Source organism: Clupea harengus, chromosome 22 (assembly GCF_900700415.2).
Source record: "Clupea harengus chromosome 22, Ch_v2.0.2, whole genome shotgun sequence".
Lineage (NCBI taxonomy): Eukaryota > Metazoa > Chordata > Actinopteri > Clupeiformes > Clupeidae > Clupea > Clupea harengus.
In genome coordinates, this window is record NC_045173.1 from 16,130,872 (window position 1) to 16,148,965 (window position 18,094).

The 18,094-nt window shown below is 41.9% G+C and overlaps 3 protein-coding genes across 4 annotated transcripts; 1 reads left to right on the plus strand and 2 right to left on the minus strand.

Moving 5' to 3' along the window:
- Positions 1-1,415: 1,415 nt before the first annotated feature.
- LOC116218375 (zona pellucida sperm-binding protein 3-like) lies at positions 1,416-3,836 on the minus strand. Its single transcript, XM_031559690.2, has 11 exons — positions 3,707-3,836; positions 3,432-3,616; positions 3,248-3,351; positions 3,060-3,151; positions 2,779-2,959; positions 2,525-2,627; positions 2,254-2,283; positions 2,083-2,171; positions 1,871-1,962; positions 1,689-1,778; positions 1,416-1,517 (listed from the first exon to the last, which is right to left on the minus strand). Exons 1-10 carry the CDS (start codon positions 3,771-3,773, stop codon positions 1,720-1,722), a joined length of 1,002 nt encoding a protein of 333 aa, XP_031415550.1. The 5' UTR covers positions 3,774-3,836; the 3' UTR covers positions 1,416-1,517; positions 1,689-1,719.
- Positions 3,837-4,405: 569 nt separating this feature from the next.
- Positions 4,406-6,008, plus strand: nedd8l (NEDD8 ubiquitin like modifier, like). The gene is made up of 4 exons (XM_012835272.3): positions 4,406-4,597; positions 5,037-5,084; positions 5,170-5,252; positions 5,402-6,008. Exons 1-4 carry the CDS (start codon positions 4,580-4,582, stop codon positions 5,520-5,522), a joined length of 270 nt encoding a protein of 89 aa, XP_012690726.1. The 5' UTR covers positions 4,406-4,579; the 3' UTR covers positions 5,523-6,008.
- An 84-nt stretch (positions 6,009-6,092) lies between these two features.
- On the minus strand, positions 6,093-18,086 carry ap1g2 (adaptor related protein complex 1 subunit gamma 2). 2 transcript variants are annotated; one of them, XM_012835273.3, is made up of 22 exons: positions 17,364-18,086; positions 16,206-16,412; positions 15,927-16,051; positions 15,363-15,504; positions 15,046-15,142; positions 14,879-14,955; positions 14,600-14,695; positions 14,410-14,490; positions 14,009-14,107; positions 12,795-12,850; positions 12,001-12,114; positions 11,659-11,799; positions 11,203-11,257; positions 10,690-10,812; positions 10,310-10,399; positions 10,012-10,139; positions 9,738-9,842; positions 9,269-9,410; positions 8,993-9,137; positions 8,745-8,896; positions 8,416-8,514; positions 6,093-8,296 (listed from the first exon to the last, which is right to left on the minus strand). In XM_012835273.3, exons 2-22 carry the CDS (start codon positions 16,404-16,406, stop codon positions 8,195-8,197), a joined length of 2,370 nt encoding a protein of 789 aa, XP_012690727.2. In that variant the 5' UTR covers positions 16,407-16,412; positions 17,364-18,086; the 3' UTR covers positions 6,093-8,194. The 2 variants fall into 2 exon arrangements, with proteins under 2 accessions (XP_012690727.2, XP_031415549.1); XM_031559689.2 differs by lacking the exon at positions 17,364-18,086 and adding an exon at positions 16,598-16,853.
- Between the last annotated feature and the right edge of the window lie 8 nt (positions 18,087-18,094).

The following is an 18,094-nucleotide window of genomic DNA, read 5'->3' on the forward strand; positions in this document are numbered from 1 at the left end:
CACTTCTAGTGGTCGTCTCATGTGTTGTTTTATTTACTGTAATGGGGAAGAAAAGTGTCTGCACACTTTTTTGTACTATTTTATTTTATATTACAATATGTACGTGGCGTCATACATTTTTATTTCATTTTATTTTGCAATGCAACACTAAACTTACTGATGTGCTGAAATGTGTGTCTGTAAAGCCCACTGTGTGAAGAGTTTTGAAAAAGTGGACATGGTATTGAGACAAGTGTGAAAATGATTGGAAAAAACTGTAATCTGTTTAGTAAATAGTTGCATCAATAGTTGCATCAATACAAAACAAAGAAAATAGTTGCATCAATACAAAACAAGTTTTTTTTTGTAAACAGAGTCTCATAATCGTGTCATTTATCATTCATGGAATTATAAATTTGAAGATAATTAATACATTTTAGTCACAGGTGATCATCATCTAGTCAGTGTATTGTCTGCTGGTCAATTCTTAAGCTTTAGAAGCACAAAGGTGTGTGCATGCATCTGTCAGGATGGTTTCCAATCACCAACATAACCCAAAGCAGAGACCAGTCGTTAGGGGGGAAAAAAAGAGATAAGGAGCAGAAGTCGTTCGTATTGTGTGTTCTTCAGTCTTGTTTAAATATGGAGTATACTAGTCATTGTTCAATGATAAAAGTGAAACTGCAGTGTAAGGTGCAGGAAGCAGGCTCTTCATTGGGATCTTGCCGTTTATTAGCCAAAGCTCACATTGTCAGACTGATGCAGAAGAACAGAATCACTATGGGGGTCTTATCCTTATATGACAGTCAATTACACAGATCATACAGACTCAAAAGGATAACAGAAATGCACACTAACAAGCTGGAAAACACAGGTACATTCTAAAAGGGTACACCAAATAAAACATTAACATTCTCACAGGCACACACAGCTTTATGGGGCAAACTTTTAGCCTACACACACACACATTTCCAGAAGAGCACAGCCCCCTATTGCATGCTACAGTACATTTCATATCACACAAAACCATTTGCTCCAGTCTGTTCATATGATAGTATTCCAAGATCATTGACATGGTCCTTAAGCAGTGTATGGACAGTCAATCAGTGAGATACTGCTTGTTACAAGTATTCTTGATAAATGTCAGCACCACAAAACTAATAAAGGTGCACTTCTGCAGCCCTGAAGTGCATCTTGAGGTGCATGTATTTAGTCAAAGGCTTGGTAATGGGTGCCACTTAAAAAAAGACCATAGAGCAAACGGTGTGAATTAAGATTGTAAGTCAGAGTTTAATGGCACAGCATGCCCTCCTCTACTACGATCATGAATGTAGTAAAGTGTACTTCGGGGGTGCAAGTACAAGCAATTGGAAAAGAAAGTATCCTATTGCAAAGTCTTGTATGGTAATTTCAAATAAAGGGACCATACAAATGTCCAGTTTGGAAAATATTTATTTTAAACACAAGATAGAAGAGCCATGCAAGTGCACTTTAAATGCCCAGGACCAGTCAGTACACACAAGGAAACTCCAGATCACCTGCAAGGCAAAGAACAAGATTCAAACTGCCAATACACTAGAAAAATCAGTAACAGTATAAGTCATTTGTTGTCTTTATCAAAGTTCTGGTTATCTAGACAGAGTGATCCAGCCTAATGAAGATACTTGACCCTTTTTGGATAGGGCAGACACACAGCCTACAATCCATACCTCTAAATGTATGCTCAATCGCTTCCTGGAATTAGTTTTTCGTGATGATCAGTGGCCCCAGTACTGCATTCTGAACAAGCCCTTGAGGTTCTTCAAACACACCACAACATTTTTCAGAAAAATAGTCAAAAGGCTAAATGTCAGACCATGACTACAAAAATAGATAAATAAAATGGTAGTACCGGAGTCCACATCCCGCCTAGCACGGTGTTTGCAGACCCTGTCACAGCAACTGCAGACAGCACTCCTAGATGGATCGTCCAGAAGTTCCCAACTACGAGTAGAATGAAGGCAAAAATTAGCAGCTACCACGGACATCATATACATGATTTTAATGTGGTCGTCTGAAACCCATTAGATCATACAGATTGTGCTAAACGTGGAGACACATTACCCTCCAAACTCCTTGTTAAAGTTGCACATCTTCTTGCCCTCATCAAAAATATTTGGGTCCCATGCCACAAGTTTACAGTGGATGTATACCTAATGGAAAGAGAAATAATTATCCCATATAGTAGCTATAAAAAAGATTTAAAACAATGAATAAAAACTCTGGTCAACATACCTCATCAAAGCCATGATTGGATTGTAATCCCTGCCAATATTGATCAGAGGTTAATGGTTAAGCACAGTCCAGCAAAAACACATCCCCTCGATCTGTATAGACTTTTCTGGACATGTACTCTACCATGGCATCCCATCCACCCCGCTGTATGAGAACACAACTCACCATGTTGTTCCTTGACACAATGCTCCCTATCAATTTCAGGTTACTTGCAGGTCATTTCTAGGTGCTTTAAGGTTTTGCCTAGGTGTAAATGTTGCCATATACTTACTTTTTCCAGAGAAGAACTAAAGGCTTGCAAGTAAAGAACAACTGCAGAAGACTCGTATCTGGGCAGAAACAAAGAGTTTCCATTCTTCCCATCATCAAGACACCTATAGAAGGTATAAAGCAGAATAAACTGGAACGGAGACCCAAACAACATCATAAGAAACCTGGGTAATTTGCTCAGAAATCTAGGAAACATACCAGTCCCTTGAGGCTTTTAGATTTGGCTATATGGAGAAAAGGCAGGGTGCAACTTACCCATGGTTAGTGATGATTGGATAGACCTTTGTTGTTGGCTCCAACTCTATGCTGTTTGATGCAACACACTCATCCAGGAGCAGCACCAAGGGCTGATGGGCGTGCTGCTCCACATAAGCCCACACAGGGATGAAGGAGCCCACGGGAAAGGAGTTGGACTGTGCTGGGCCAGTGAGATTCTCTGCAGCCAAAGTGATTACATGTCGTAAGGTGAAACAAAAAGTTGAAAGGTGTGGATTTTAAAAACGTTGTCCTCTACCCCCCCATGTGTGATCACGTACCATTAAGGAGCCCCATGTGGAAGGAGAGTTGGCTGTGACCCTCAGCACTGGCGAAGCCAGGATTCAGGAAGGCAGGAGTCCAAGCCTTTTTTCTTTTCACAGAAATAGAAAGAGAAAGATGCTGTAGAAATAGGACTGTGGATTCATAACCCATAAAAACAGACTTCACTGGTTTCATCTTGTTTTACCTTTTATATGCACATTCAACAGGAAAGGATAATGCAGCTGGCTTAGGCTTAGACTCTGGCCTGTATGCAAGTGTGTTTTTGTAGACGACCGCCTCTTCAGTGATCTAAAACCATTAGTTAGAAAATCACCATCAAGGCAGGTGGAACAATTAGAAAAAAGCATAACTCTGGTAAACTGACTTACCATCTTTTTAAAATGGCATGCAGTTAATGCATAATGAAAAAACAGGTCCCCTCCACCTTCTGGAAGTGGAACAAATTCCGTCGCGTAGCAGCTGCCAAGTAAAATTCGGGAGACATTCACAGACAGCTCCGGTCCCACCCTCAATCTCACCAACACAACGCCTTTTCCACATTCTATTTGGATATCTACAATGTAAAAAAAACAAGGCTATTGTGACATTCTCTTGCAGACATAATTTATAAGTGTAAGTAGGTCTAAAGCTAGCTCATGCTTACCATGTTTTGCAAACACAGCACATAGACTGGCAACTACCAAAAGAAAAACTTCTTGCTGAAGAACCATGGCTCATGCGGTACAGGAGTCTGAACAGTGAGGTTCCTTTCATGCTGCTGGAGAGGGGGGTATTTAACTGAACATTCAACACCTGCTGTTGAGTCTATTCGTCCAAAAGCCAATTGGCCAAATCACTTAACCTATCGTTGAAGACATCACACCTCACACCGTTGTGGGTGTTAACATTAATTTGTGATGCATCTAAGAAACAATCGATCAAAGTTTCACCAAAAAGCAACCAGTTAAATGACCTTCCTTCCACTTTTATTTTGGTTTGTTTGTCTCTGTGTTAATAGAATACATTTCACAGGCAGTGAAAACGTTTTAACTATTTAAAATGAAACTCCCTGTTTCACCCACTGGTTTCATTTTCAACGATTGCCTAGCACACATGAAGTAGGCCTAATGCAAGATTTAACCAAGGAGTTTAGGCAGACTACACTATGAATGAGTGGCTTCAGTCATATTTGATTAGATCGTCATTCGTTTACTGAACTGGTTATGATAACAACTGAAATTTGTAACCTACATTTTAAGATAATTTATATTTTGAAAATTTGTTTTGGTTTAACAGCTTTCGTGGGGGCGCTTCAGAAGCAATATTATGCCGGAACCTTGATTTTTGTGAAGGGGTAGAGGCGGTCGTGTTTGTGAGTCAAGCAGGAAGTGAAGTCAAATCTTCCGCCAAAAGAAGAGGTGTAGGAATAGCGTTCGCTCAAAATTGCTATAAAATCGAGAAAAGGACGGGATCATTGTCATTTACGCGTTAACTTTGATTGATACATATATTTGTATGTGTTAAAGTAAATCCCATCATGTTGATCAAAGTAAAGGTAAGACAGCATCTGTGCCTGCTATAATAACATTCCAGGTTCTCACATAGGCGACAGCATTCAATGATTAGCTTTAGAGCTAGCTAAGTTTCGTCATGCTAACTTGTATTTAATAAGTAACTGTTACAAGACTCCTAGCTGCAAGTTAGCGATCAACATAATACATTGGGCACTAGTTTAGTAATTTACTCATACGTTGTATCAACGTATGGTAAATGCAGTTTATATCCTGTTATGTAGCAAGTCATATTTTGGTTATCAGCGGCGCAGAACAGTTCACAATGCTGTGATTTGACAGCACAGCAAACGAAGTAGACGTTAGCTATCGTGCCTGTGTTTGTTTTTAGCTGCATTGTAGCTAACATTAAACGAATGTCACACATAGCCTGGTAACGTTACACCTCATCAGCTCGCCAAAAGTCTGTTTTTGTTCTTTCAGACTCTGACAGGCAAGGAAATAGAAATTGACATAGAACCTACAGACAAGGTATGTAAACCACTGTTCTCATTTCTGTCTGTACCATGGTTAATGTTACCATTATTCCCCAATTCTACTAATCTTTCTCGGTTAGGTTGAGAGAATCAAAGAAAGGGTGGAAGAAAAAGAGGGGATTCCTCCCCAGCAACAGAGACTTATCTACAGCGGGAAACAAATGTAAGTCGAGAGGCATAGTCATGGTGTTTTTAAGTGGTAGCAATTTAACTGGACATTACTGAAAGATTTGTCATGAATGTATGTCCATAAGAATGTTCCAGTTACTCATCTCGTTTGATCCATCTGCCTTCTCCTCTTTTTCTTCACAGGAATGATGAAAAGACAGCTGCTGACTACAAGATTCAGGGAGGGTCTGTGTTGCACTTAGTTTTGGCCCTCAGAGGAGGCAGTGTCTCCCACTGTCCCAGCCTTGCCCTGTCACCTGTGTAATCTTCCCCTGCTCAGGGTGTGCCAACCTTAGAATTTCAGTCACTATTACCACCTGGTCATGCCACAAGAGCACCATGGAGCATGGATCCTGGGCGGTATCCCAAGTATGTGGTTTAGTGACATCTCCAAAGTTAACTCTGAGTAAGTGGTAAACCTTCTTAAAGAGCCATATGGCTTTCTTTTGCTAGGAGAATAATGCCATAAGGCTAAAGGAGGTTTACCGCTTACTGAATTAACTCACCCAGGTTTGTCACTAAACAACGTGCTTGGAATACCTCTCTGGTCAAGAGCTACAATGTTGCAGCAGCTGATCTTCAAGCACATCTACGGATGTCTCGCAATAGTGAAATCTATCTTGTTCTGATTATGTAATTGTTACCACCTACAGCTATGTTTGACATGTGTGAGTGATGTTTGTGTACTGTGTGAAAGAATCTGAAAACTGGGTTATTTGCCTGTGAATAAAAATGGAAAATGTCTCATAAACTGCATCTTAAAGTGGAGTGCTGTCTTTAGAGTGAAATTGCACTAAATGTCACTGGTATGAATATTGACGAGGAATACTAAAGGTCACAGAGGTTTACAATAAACTTTATTTAAAAATGACACAGGACAAATCCAAACTCACTTCAAACAAAGAAATCTTCACTTCCACAATCTTCCCTGGTTGTGCCGATGGTGTCTATCCAGATAAACCACTTGCCTGAATGATTCATGTGTATCCCTGTCTCTTGAATGTACATGTACAGGAGACTGGTTGTGCTTTATTACTCATAGAAGAAAAGTAGGGTCCTCTGTACAAACACTTCCATAAAGGGATCTGACTGCTGTCAAACACACTGAGATTTACTGTATTCCCAAATAATATTGTACATGCTTCATAAAATATCTGAAATGAAGAGTTACTGTAAAACACTTTTTAATTTTTAACCCAGGGAAATTATTTTCTGACCATTTTAAGTTTTGAAGGCATTGGATTTGACAGTGTCAATATGATGAGTTAGAAAATACTGATGTGACATCACAAACTGGACCTGTAATAGCATGTTCGGTTTTGCTTGAAATGTTGCCCTAGTAACCCTAGTGAATGATTAAAAAGTGAACTGATCCAATGAGGAGAGTGCACTGGGTTTAGCATTCAGAAAATATACTGGTTGTGGGATTATCCCACCAATTGGGAGAGTAATTCTGCGGTCATTAAAATAGAGGAAACGTAAATCCATGTAGCACTTAAGATAGGTAGTAGCCCTTAAAGGGGCTGAAGAAAAGAGGCATATAAAAAAGTGGGTAAGGCATTCAGGGATCGTGATCATGTGGCTCTAACTGACCAAAGAGCAGCAATGTTCTCTGGACCAGGAAATAGGACCTATAATGAATAGCGGCGTTAAAGCTGTAGCAAAGCCAGTGGGATATGTTGACAGCGGTACCAAGGAGTTACACACAAACACCAGCACTCACAGTATGTATGGCTCCACTGTAATTTGAATAAAAGATTATGAATTATAATCTTTGCTTTAAAATGCTTTGGATGAAAGCAGTAATTAAAAAGACTAAATGTAATATGTATTATTCTTTTCTTCAGCACATTCCTTACAGTCAATCATGAATCAGGCGCAATCCGCAAAAATATGGCTTTAGACATGGCTTCATATAGCCTATAGGGAGGTGTTACATAGCCTTGGAAGTATTCACCTATGTGGCAATGGATGTAATCCTCCAGGGAGTTCTGATTTTGCTTAAAAACTAGACACAGGCATGGGGGTACTATGTGGGTCTGCAGGTACAGTCATGAGAAGCACTTTGCTCTTGAGGAGTACCATATCAGCTGTCTGGTATTGTTACTCAATACCTCAGCGCAGTTTTGGCTCCACCACTCTTCCAAATTTCCATGGTGGAATCTCATTATGATAATAAACAACGCTCAATCCCCATACAAGCTGGCCAGACCACAATAACCGCACTGAATTATGATGTTTAGGTTTGGTGACCAGATGCAAACAGACCAAATGTAGGACAAGTAGTACGTTTGTGTGGGGCAATATGTTACCAATGCTAAGTGGAAACCTAAAACTTTGATAATGTCCATCTAGCTGAAAAAGAAACATTTGTATTCTGCCTTTCGGCTTGTAAACACCTGTGTAAGTTTTTTTTTTTTGTGACGTAGGGGTACGTACGAGTTAACTGGCCTCTCGTCTGCACAGTTTGATTGACAGCCATCACTGCTCCTTCATGACTGTGCCTTACTACTCTCTCAGCCATTAGCTGAAAGCCAAGCTTTTGTAAAAGTCCGGTTATGTTGCATTTGTATGAGCCAGATTGCTGCTTTTGACGTAGCGCTATTCTTATTTTTGACAATTAAAAAACAAATGACCAATGGAAATGCGGGATATTATGCAGGATGCAGGACAAGAGTCAAAATGCGGTGCAGCACAATGCAGAGTGGGACACCTGGTCACCCTATGTGTAGGAAGGCCAGGCTACTTAGGCCTGTGACTGGATCCGTTCAGGTCAGGTTAAAAGAGCATGTGGTCAAACCACCAAACAAACCAACCATCCAGTAAGTCATACAGCTGCCAAAGAGAGTCTACAGAGAGCCCCTCTTGCTGGGCTGAGGACAAGGTGCCCACAGAGTGACGATGTTCGCCGGCCTCTCGAGCAGACAGGCAGGCAGCTCACTGCAAGGCTGGAGTGGGGAGGGAGTCGATCTGGAGCATGTCTTGACACACAGAGCCTTGTTTAGAGTATTGCACACGAACACGCATCTTCAGGTTCACCTGACAGGAAACAAAAGCATTCAAAAAAGTTATAATGTCAGCAAGAAAATTGTTACTGGATGGTTAATTCAGGACAATCGGAAAAAAACGCACGCCGTAAAACTGATGAAGATGCTCACCTTGTTGGGGTTGTTGAGTAGGACAGTCTGAATCACATGACCTGCTCCCTGGGCTGGGATGACATCACCACTCGGAGCCTTCATCTGCAGCTGAACACTCTGAGGAAAAAGGTCAGTGAAGAAAGGTGTTACCCAAGCCTTTATCCTGACTAGATACTGTAACATTAACATGTTTGAAAAAACTCTGGGTAACCAAACATATTAGATGCATACGAACACTTAGGTACACACATTCACAACAATTAATGTATTGATGTGTGGCATAACCAACATGGGGGATAAAAAAGAAAAACACCAAAACAGACAAAAAAAGTTCCAGTTCAACAGACCTTGGGTACAGCCACTTGTAAAGTAAAACTGCTGATGTCATTGTCCGAGGAGTTGGAGGCGGTGAAGGTAACCGTCACTCCTGTATCCATTTTCTTGTCACACTGTAGCTTAATGCTCAAGCCGTTTTTCTCGTAGACTGTAACAGCTGGTGCTACAACAGATATACCACTGGTTAGTCAATTCTGTCAGTGAAATAAAGCAAGCTGCAGGCTGATTTTGTTTGTTCCAGACTAGCGGTCTCTCTAACCTGGAATGGGGTCCAGTCCCCCTAGCAGGTCCAGGAGGTCTCCACCCATGTTGGTGCTGGCAGAGCTGGGGGCCGTGGTGGGCTGGGCTGGGCTAGGCTGCCAGGGCTGGTCCGAGTCACCCAGCAGACCCAGCAGGTCACAGGCCTATGAAAAAGCAACAGAGTGGAGCTCATGACAAAGTCTGTACAAGATCAAAGTCGCAAAGAAATAACTAAATTGTGGTATCTGTATGAAATAGTGTAATATTTACATAAAATGTAGATTAAAGAGTGTACCTGGTTTGTCTCCTGAGGCCGGTCAGCTTCTACCTGTTTGACCTTGACCAGCTCTGACTCTTTGACCCCTGCTGTGAAGTCTCCATTAATATGACCTGGTGAGTTCTTGTCAATCACTGGCATCCTCTCCAACACAGCAGCTCTGAAAGAACTCTACTTCATCACCACACTGAGCCAACCTGGCAACCACAGCTAAAGACCGTCATCAAATGAAGAATGAGATATATCAGACCATAAATGCAGGGCATGTTTAGAGATCAAAAGAAGAGACTAAACTAAACAACCCTCTCACATGTCTGTCATTTACTGAACATCAGACAGACTACTAGAAGTACTACTATTATTCCATAAGTTGCCCATTATCCTTCACTAATACTAAGACCTTACACCCACACAGATTGTCCTATCACAACAAGAGCAACAATATTTGTTATGAATTTCTGTTGAATGCTCATGATGAATGCAGTACCTCATGTGATCATATTTTTTGAACAGCGCGTTGTACTCCACCGCCCTCTGCTGGAGTTCCACATCAATGCAGCTACCGTAGATACTGACAATGCTCCTTATACGACTGTCAGAGTTTGAGGGAGGGAGAAATGGAGAGAGAAAAAAGTACATAAGGAAGTATAAATGTAATTCAGCATATATATGACATTCTTGTGTGGAAATGTAATTTCAGTGCTGATTCACACACAGAATGCTCCAATGCCCTCCTCCCCCGCCCCATCAGCGTGACTCACTCCACATTATTTGTGATGCGCGTGCTGAGCTTCATGGTGGCTGTTAGGGCAAACGCTCTGGTCGCCGGCGACGACATGTGAGACTGCAGCACCGTCTCCAGGGCATCCAGAACATCGTCCTCTGTCACCTGGAAGTGGACAGCAATACGCTGGTATCATTGAGCAGACTTTTACAAGTTATGGATGTGTGGCTACACGTCGATCCTTCTGTGTTGGCACCCTTGCATTTTCTGTCTTCCTATTTGGTCCTCTCTCTTCCGCTCCTTGTAGTGCTTCTGCCGTCTGCACTATGGCTTACCTGCACCGGCTCGGTCTCCTCACATTCCCCCTTCATCAGCAGGTCCCCATACTCGCCAATACACCAACAGGCCACCTGCACCAGGGATTGCTACAAGGACGGACACACACACACACACACACACACACACACACTTGATATTATTTAATCCGAGTCAACAAATACTTAAAATACCAATAAAGATTAAATATCAAAAGGTAAGGGTGACATTGCCTTCTCCAGACATAGACAAGTAACCACACCTTCCTACAGATCGCAGCAAGAGGCTTCACAAAATGGAGGCTACCAATGACAGCTAATACAGGGCAAAACACACACGAACACACACCTGCAAATAGTATTACATTCATACAGATCCAGACGTGGCACATGTGACAGACCTGTTGGATGTCGGCCACCAGTGCCCTGTACAGCTTGTGGACGGTGTAGCTGTGCAGGTCAGAGGCTGTGGTGATGAGCTGGATCAGATTGGGCACCGTTTCATCCCTCACATCGCCCCCTGCCTGCAGAAACAGGTCTTACACTTAAACACAACTTCATAGAACCATCCAGTCATCTCGTACTCTATATGGGTTTAGTTGACAAACGTGCTGTTTAAGTTATTTGGCACACTTGGGTTAAAAATGGTTACAAAGGCACATGAGAAGCATTTGGGACAATGTGAAGAGTCAGCATAATATCTTAATAATACCTTGATGTATTTAAAAGCAAACAATATTTCAACCTGTGCCAAGTGGGAATATCTGTCCAAAATGGATGCCACATGAAAATCAAACTGGTTCGTGGTTTGTCATGTGCCATTTAACCAGTTTTGATGGGCCACAGAGTTATTAATCCTGACTGAGGCATGCATGTTGGGCGCTCTGGCTGTGATCTGGTGCAGGGGTATTTACCGTGGTGAGGACATGCAGGATGGTGTCAATGTGCCAGCGCTGAGAGGGTGCATACCTGACGAGACACAAAGAGACAGAGAGAAAGAGAACAAGTGAGAGACACATAGAGAGAGAGAGAGAGAGAGAGGAGAGGGGTTCAGTAGTGCTGCTCTGACGACCACACAGACAGACAGGCAGACAGAGACCACACGCAGCACCATGCATGGAGAGACAGTTAAGGTGCCATATGGCACTGGCCACGGCCACAGACAGACAGACAGACAAAGAACCACAGAGACGCTCAGTCAAGTGGACAACACTGAGGCTGCACTGAGAGACGCTGAGAGAGATGTGCAGTGGCACCGTCGTGCCGTAACAGTGGCAGAGATGCATTGAAAACCCACAAGTGCAGGAAACACAGGAACTGGAGCTACAAAGAGTCAGGTGGAGATGGAGATGGAGACGAGACCACAGTACCGGTCAGCAGCGAGGAAGATGCCCGAGGTAGTGTTCGCTCGCAGTTCCAGGGGGCAGCTGGAGAGGAAGAGGAGGAGCTCCTTCATCAGGGAGCGAATGTTCACCGCGGATACCAGAGCCAAGGACAGCTCCAGAGCCCGACTGGGAAGGAAATAACATCACGGGAATGTCATAAGAACCATATGTGTAGGAAACTGCTAGATGCCTGTATTAAAAAATGAATTTTTGGCTACTTTTTGTGGGGAAAAAGAATATATGTATACTAATTAGACTGCATGTCTGATACACATACACACACACACACAGCTGAACAATGCCTTAGGAGAAAGACCCTTGTCATACCGTTGAACAGATGCATCTTGGTCCTTCAGACAGTCCACAATGGTCCCCCTGTGTCGCTGAACAGCATTGTGGTCCGTCTGAACTATTTTCTGAAGTGACGTCATAGACACGTAACTGAAACAGATTTGTTGGAATGAAATAAGTGAATACAAACGAGGGGGGGGGGGCACATATAATGACAATGCAACAATGTTAATGTGACTACACACGCCATACCGCTATACATGCCAGTGGGTCACAATGTAGTTAATTTCATGATTTAAACCATTATTTTATCTGCCTCATTTACATAATACTCATCATCTCTTGTTATTCCTGTACAGTCATGTCTTTCTGAATTAAGTAGAATTAATAATTACTCATAAATGTTAAAAGTAATGTTGAAAATACCAATGTGAATATCCATCTTAGCAATTGCATTACGCATATTTGACTAATAACTCTGACCTATACTGTGTCAATCCTCACTGACAACCAAGTAAACGTAATAGGCCATCACTGAGGAAGTGGTTATCGAACTAGAAAAACCTGCTGGGTAATGTCAACCCTACATGGAAAAATTCTGATTGGCCCAGCGTCACAGATTAAAATAGTCTGAAGTCAGATTTCTTTCAGCAGATGGAACAGGAGAGGAAGGGTAAAGCCCTCTGGGCCAACAGGACAAATAAAACCTCAGCCTTCACATAGCTATGTTTTGTATTTGTACCAAGGATCTGAGGTACCTGTTTAAAACTGGCTATAAAACCAGTCACTATTGCTATGTCAGTAATACAAAGAAAGAAATGGAGGTTTACCGTATATTCCTGTCATTGTTCAGAAGAAATCTACCCAATATATTCACGGCGAGAACCTGAAATATAGAGAAAAAAGGAAGTCTGACACAACCAGCCAAAGAGCTTTCAAAATAATCCCCACTTCATAATCTCAGTGTTGTAAGGCCTTTGTGCATTTCTAAAAGAACACTCAGACTTCACAACAAGTGCTATGCAGTGGGGTTCTGTGTAAGTTCAGTGGCCTTATGTAGAGTGTCAGCGGGGTTATGTAGTGTGTCAGTGGGTTATGTAGAGTGTCAGTGGGATTATGTGGAATGTCAGTGGGATTATGTGGAATGTCAGTGGGATTATGTGGAATGTCAGTGGGGTTATGTAGAGTGTCAGTGGGATTACCGTAATTTCCGGACTATAAGCCGCTACTTTTTTCCCACGCTTTGAACCTCGCGGCTTAAACAACGACGCGGCTAATTAATGGATTATGATACCTGTGACTGTATACGCTGTCTTTGTGTTTACGGTGGCTTTGTGGACCTAGAATGCTAGCATGGATGCAGCCGCATGGATGCTTAGCTCCACGCGATTTCTCAGTATCTCAATAACTTAACTAATGTCAAAATAACCACAGTCTACCGGCGTAGACAGAACACAACTCAAAACAGTTTACAACAATACAAATCCAGTCTTTTCAAGTTCTTTAGCTCACTGGTTTCAAACTTAGAGTCTTTCTTCTATCTCACTGTCTTCAATCTAACGTTCTAGCTTCTGATTGACTCTTGCAACGGTGCTCTCTTAAAGCAACAGTGCACTTATCGTAACTGGCAAAACTAATAGTATGCATCACTATTGTATTACTTTTGATATTCATTTTAGCCTGTGTAAAGTTAATTTGTTTCAATGTACCGGTAGGCACCTGCGGCTTATAGACATGTGCGGCTTATTTATGTTAAAAATAATTATATTTAAAAAATTCAGTGGGTGAGGCTTATATTCAGGTGCGCTCAATAGTCCGGAAATTACGGTATGTGGAATGTCAGTGGGATTATGTGGAATGTCAGTGGGATTATGTGGAATGTCAGTGGGATTATGTGGAATGTCAGTGGGGTTATGTAGAGTGTCAGTGGGATTATATGGAATGTCAGTGGGATTATGTGGAATGTCAGTGGGATTATGTGGTGTGCCAATGGCGTTAAGTAGAGTATGGGGCAGGAGTTACCCAGAGCAGCCCGAAGCCTTACCCTGAGCCCACTCTCTGACTTGATGTCCATGATGGTGAGCACAGTCTCATACAGGACAGCACTGCCTGCAGTCTTACTGCTGTCTGTGTTCGTAGCCACCTACAGACATACACATGGGTAAAAAAAGTGCTCAAAACACAACACGCATTACATACTGAGGTCACAATCAATGTACTGAAGGGAAAAGTCATAACTGCATTATACAAATAATTCAATTCTATATCAGAGACACTGCTTTGTCTAGACATAGTGCAAACATGGAAGACTAACAGGTAGACTTTATAAGAATGTGTCTGTACGATAGCTGTTGTGTTACAACAGTGCTGTGAAGAACACACTTTTAGAGATCACACTAATCACAACATCATTGAAACATATTTGTACTCATCCATACAATGTACCTGAGCCAGCAGGTCATTCATGGCATCACTAGCAGTGTCATTATTGCGTCCAAGAATTCTTAACAAACGCAGGATGCGCACCTGTGCATACGAAACAGAAAACGTGCATGAGTAAGTGCTATATGTAAGTAAGATAATGGAATATCCTAGTGGAGTATATTCTCACTTCTCAACTCTGAACAAGACCCACCTGAAGAAAAGGGTCACTAATGCCAGCAACGTTGTGTTCTGGTGAGTAACCGGACATCACCAGGCCTTTCATTATCTGAACAAGTTCTGGTACAGCCTAGAAGCAGAAAGAAATGGACCATCAGACAGAAACAGGAAATGAGAAATATGCTGTCATATTTTGTCTTCCGATTCATTACACATATGGAGTATCTATTTATTTTTCTCTCTCTTCAACTTTCTATCTATGTCTCTATATACAATATGTGTGTGTGTATGTGTAGTGAAAAATGTCTGCTACCTTCCGGCACTGGTCGAGGGTGTCTAAATTGCGTTCACACAGCTCTGTGATGAGGACTACAGCACCATGTAGAACTCCTACAAGACATACAAAAACATTAGACACCATAGACTCACTACCAATAGGCACACATTACATCTGCATGATAGGTAATCAGTGACACCAACCATGATTCTTCTCAGAAAGCAAGGAACGCGCAGAGGGAGTGAACAGCTCTCCCAGTTCTGGAACTTTCCTCACAATGTGCACTGCACAAAGTGCAGCCTGAAAACATAATCAAAACATATTCAATGTACTTTGGAAATGGTCTACTGTGTGTGTGTGTGTCAGTGAGTGGGTGTGTGCAGGTGCATGTATCAAAAATGTGTGTGTGTGTGTGTTATATATATATATATATAAGGAAATAAATTAAAGCAAGTACAGCTCTGGCTTTAAAAAAAAAAAAAACAGTTGGCCACCCAATGAAAATGACAGAGTTGTTTACCTTCTTCTTGATGTAGGAGTTGGAGGCTCTGAGGAGGCGTTCTATCTCTGGGGCCAAGTCTCGACACATCTCTGCCGACCCCATACAGGCTAACGTGCACAATGCCAGAGACTGGACATACTGACTGCTATGGGACAGATCACTGAAAGAGTCGGAAAGATGGGAAGAATATCAGACATATGGTAAGAATTGGTGTGTGTGTGTGTGTGTGTAAGAGAGAGACACATAGAGAGAGGGAGTGTTTGAGTGATTGAGAGAGGCAAAAGACTTCTAACATGGTGCAAGGTGCTTTTAGACCATAGGTGTCTACCAAGAACAGAATAACAAATATGTAAAGAGGCTTAAACAATAAAGACAGCAACAACTTCTTTGTTAGCACTTCTACATAGCATTGAATATTTTACATTTGTGATAGAATGTTGCGGAATTTTAGTGTTCTGTATGGTGTGTTCACAAAAATGAATGATAAGGATTATCTCTCTAAATGGTAACAGTTGTCCGGCACATTTCAAGGACTCATGGGACAAACACCAGCACTTAAAAAGGCTAAAGTTCCATTCTTACTTCTTTATGGAGTTGGTGATGAGAAGACTGGCATCCTGCTTTTCATCAAGGAGCATCATAGCACCTAAGTAACCAATGCGCTTTTCATTATACCTGGGGCTGGCAATGAGTCGCACACACTCCATCTAAAATAGAGACAAAGAAAGACAAGGACAGAGGGGAGGAGGGAGTCAGAGAAAGGGAAAACAAAGTGGGAATTTAGGAAAAAGCAATACACCTTTCCACATTCTCTGGTTCTGTCCTTCACCTGACTATTCGACATGCGCAAAGGTGCCTTACCTGTCCAAAGTGTGCAGGGTACCCAAGCATATGCACATAGAGCAGTTTGGCCAGGTTATGTGATCGGCTCCCATTGTCGCCCTGTCGGAACTGTGCGCGGATGGCTGCACATTCTCTCTGGATGACGCCTCGCTCCTCTCCCTGCGTCCGGGCGCTGCGGATCACTCGGATCATCTCCTGCAAACGCACTGATGGAGACATGTCTGTCTGCAAGTGTGTGGTTGGAGACACAAGTAAGGAGAGAACGTTAGAAAGGATGATTAAGTTACACTACGCACCTACATGGCGCAGAAGCATTTAAAGCACACAGTTCGCGACAATGCGCTTTAAAAGACCTTGGATATAAGGGTCTACCACACGCGTCCTTTGAATGTCAAGGTTTGTGAACTCACCATACTTGAGCCCCTAAAGAAAACACACAGACCGATCCGGATCAGTATCGATTCAATAAGTTAATATATTTTAGCCTAAAGCCCTAGTCCAAAATGTGTCGTGGTGAAAAGTCTCTCTGCGGGGCTCGTGCATTTCCTGTGTTGATAGTCGCGAGGTCACAGGTGTACTTCCGTGGTGCAGGTGTTGTAAATTATACACCTGGGCTTAGCAGAGTCATTTCCTTGTATGCTACTGTAGTCAGTCAAGCCCCATCCATTGGTAACATGGGCGAAGTTGCTGTCTTAAGTAGTTTGATACAAAGCTTTGATGTAATGTCTCGGGAATTTCACTACAGTGGACTACTGGTGTGATACGAAACTCAACCCACTAGCGAGTCAAACTCGTCGTAATGGCTGAGTAATGTAACATAGCAGGCTTGTCCATTCTTTCGGCCAACAAATGACTGTTACGGTGTCGCCTGTAACTTACACTGTATGGTATTTCTTGTCAAGAAATGCACAATTATAATAATCGAAAACAAACTGCTGCCGTGCCCGTGCAAGTTAGCGACAAACGAGTGTTGATAGCATTCTACCAGACCTCGGATTTCACTCTTCACTAGTGATGGTGCTTCAACCATGACACTAGCATCGCTTCAGAAAATTATACAAAGTCAGACAGGACAAAACTTAAAAAACGATTTTACAAGATCATGCAGTAAGATATATCTTTCCTAACCTTGGACGTTAGCTGGGTTAGCTAGGTTATCTGAATTATGGATCTTACCTTGGAAAGTGGAAATTCCTCCCAGATTAGGGGGTATAAATAGGTTTGTGGGTTATTCTTTAGGTTATTCCCAGTTATTTTTCAAGTAAGTGATATAGGTGGGGCGTAGTTAGCTGTAGGGTAGGTCTTTCATAGAACATTTAACTCGCTAGCCATCCACCGTACACCAATGCAGTAGCCTATAGCCTACCACGATAGCAGCACTACCGCCACCAGAGGTTCCTGTCGGAATAGCAACATACTAAATGTTTTGGTCCGAGGATGCTTGATAAGAGCTTCAAACTTGGCTTGGAAGAGCATCTTTTTGTATTGAAATATTTCCATTTAATTATTCTAAGATCACTCTATAAAACAGGTGAAATTACCCTAGGTTTACTCAAATATAAACCTGAACAAATAGCTTACTTAAAAAAAAAAAAAAAAAAAAACATTCCTTGCATGCTTTCACCACTGTATGAATAGGTACATTTCCAGTGGCTATTGAATTTACAAGCAGATGTTTTTCACATCCGCAAAGCAACATAGACTCCAAATCCTTATTGTAATGACATTTGGCTTATGGATTCTTAAGCATGTTTGAGAAGATCTAAATTTGTCTAAAATGTGTTACCATTTTGTGCTGGCATCAATACTGACAAAGTTCTTATTTACACTCATCATTTGTTGATGTGTGAAGTGTGCATGTTGGCCTGCTTGAGTTTCTAGTCCAGTGTTAATCATAGAATGACTTG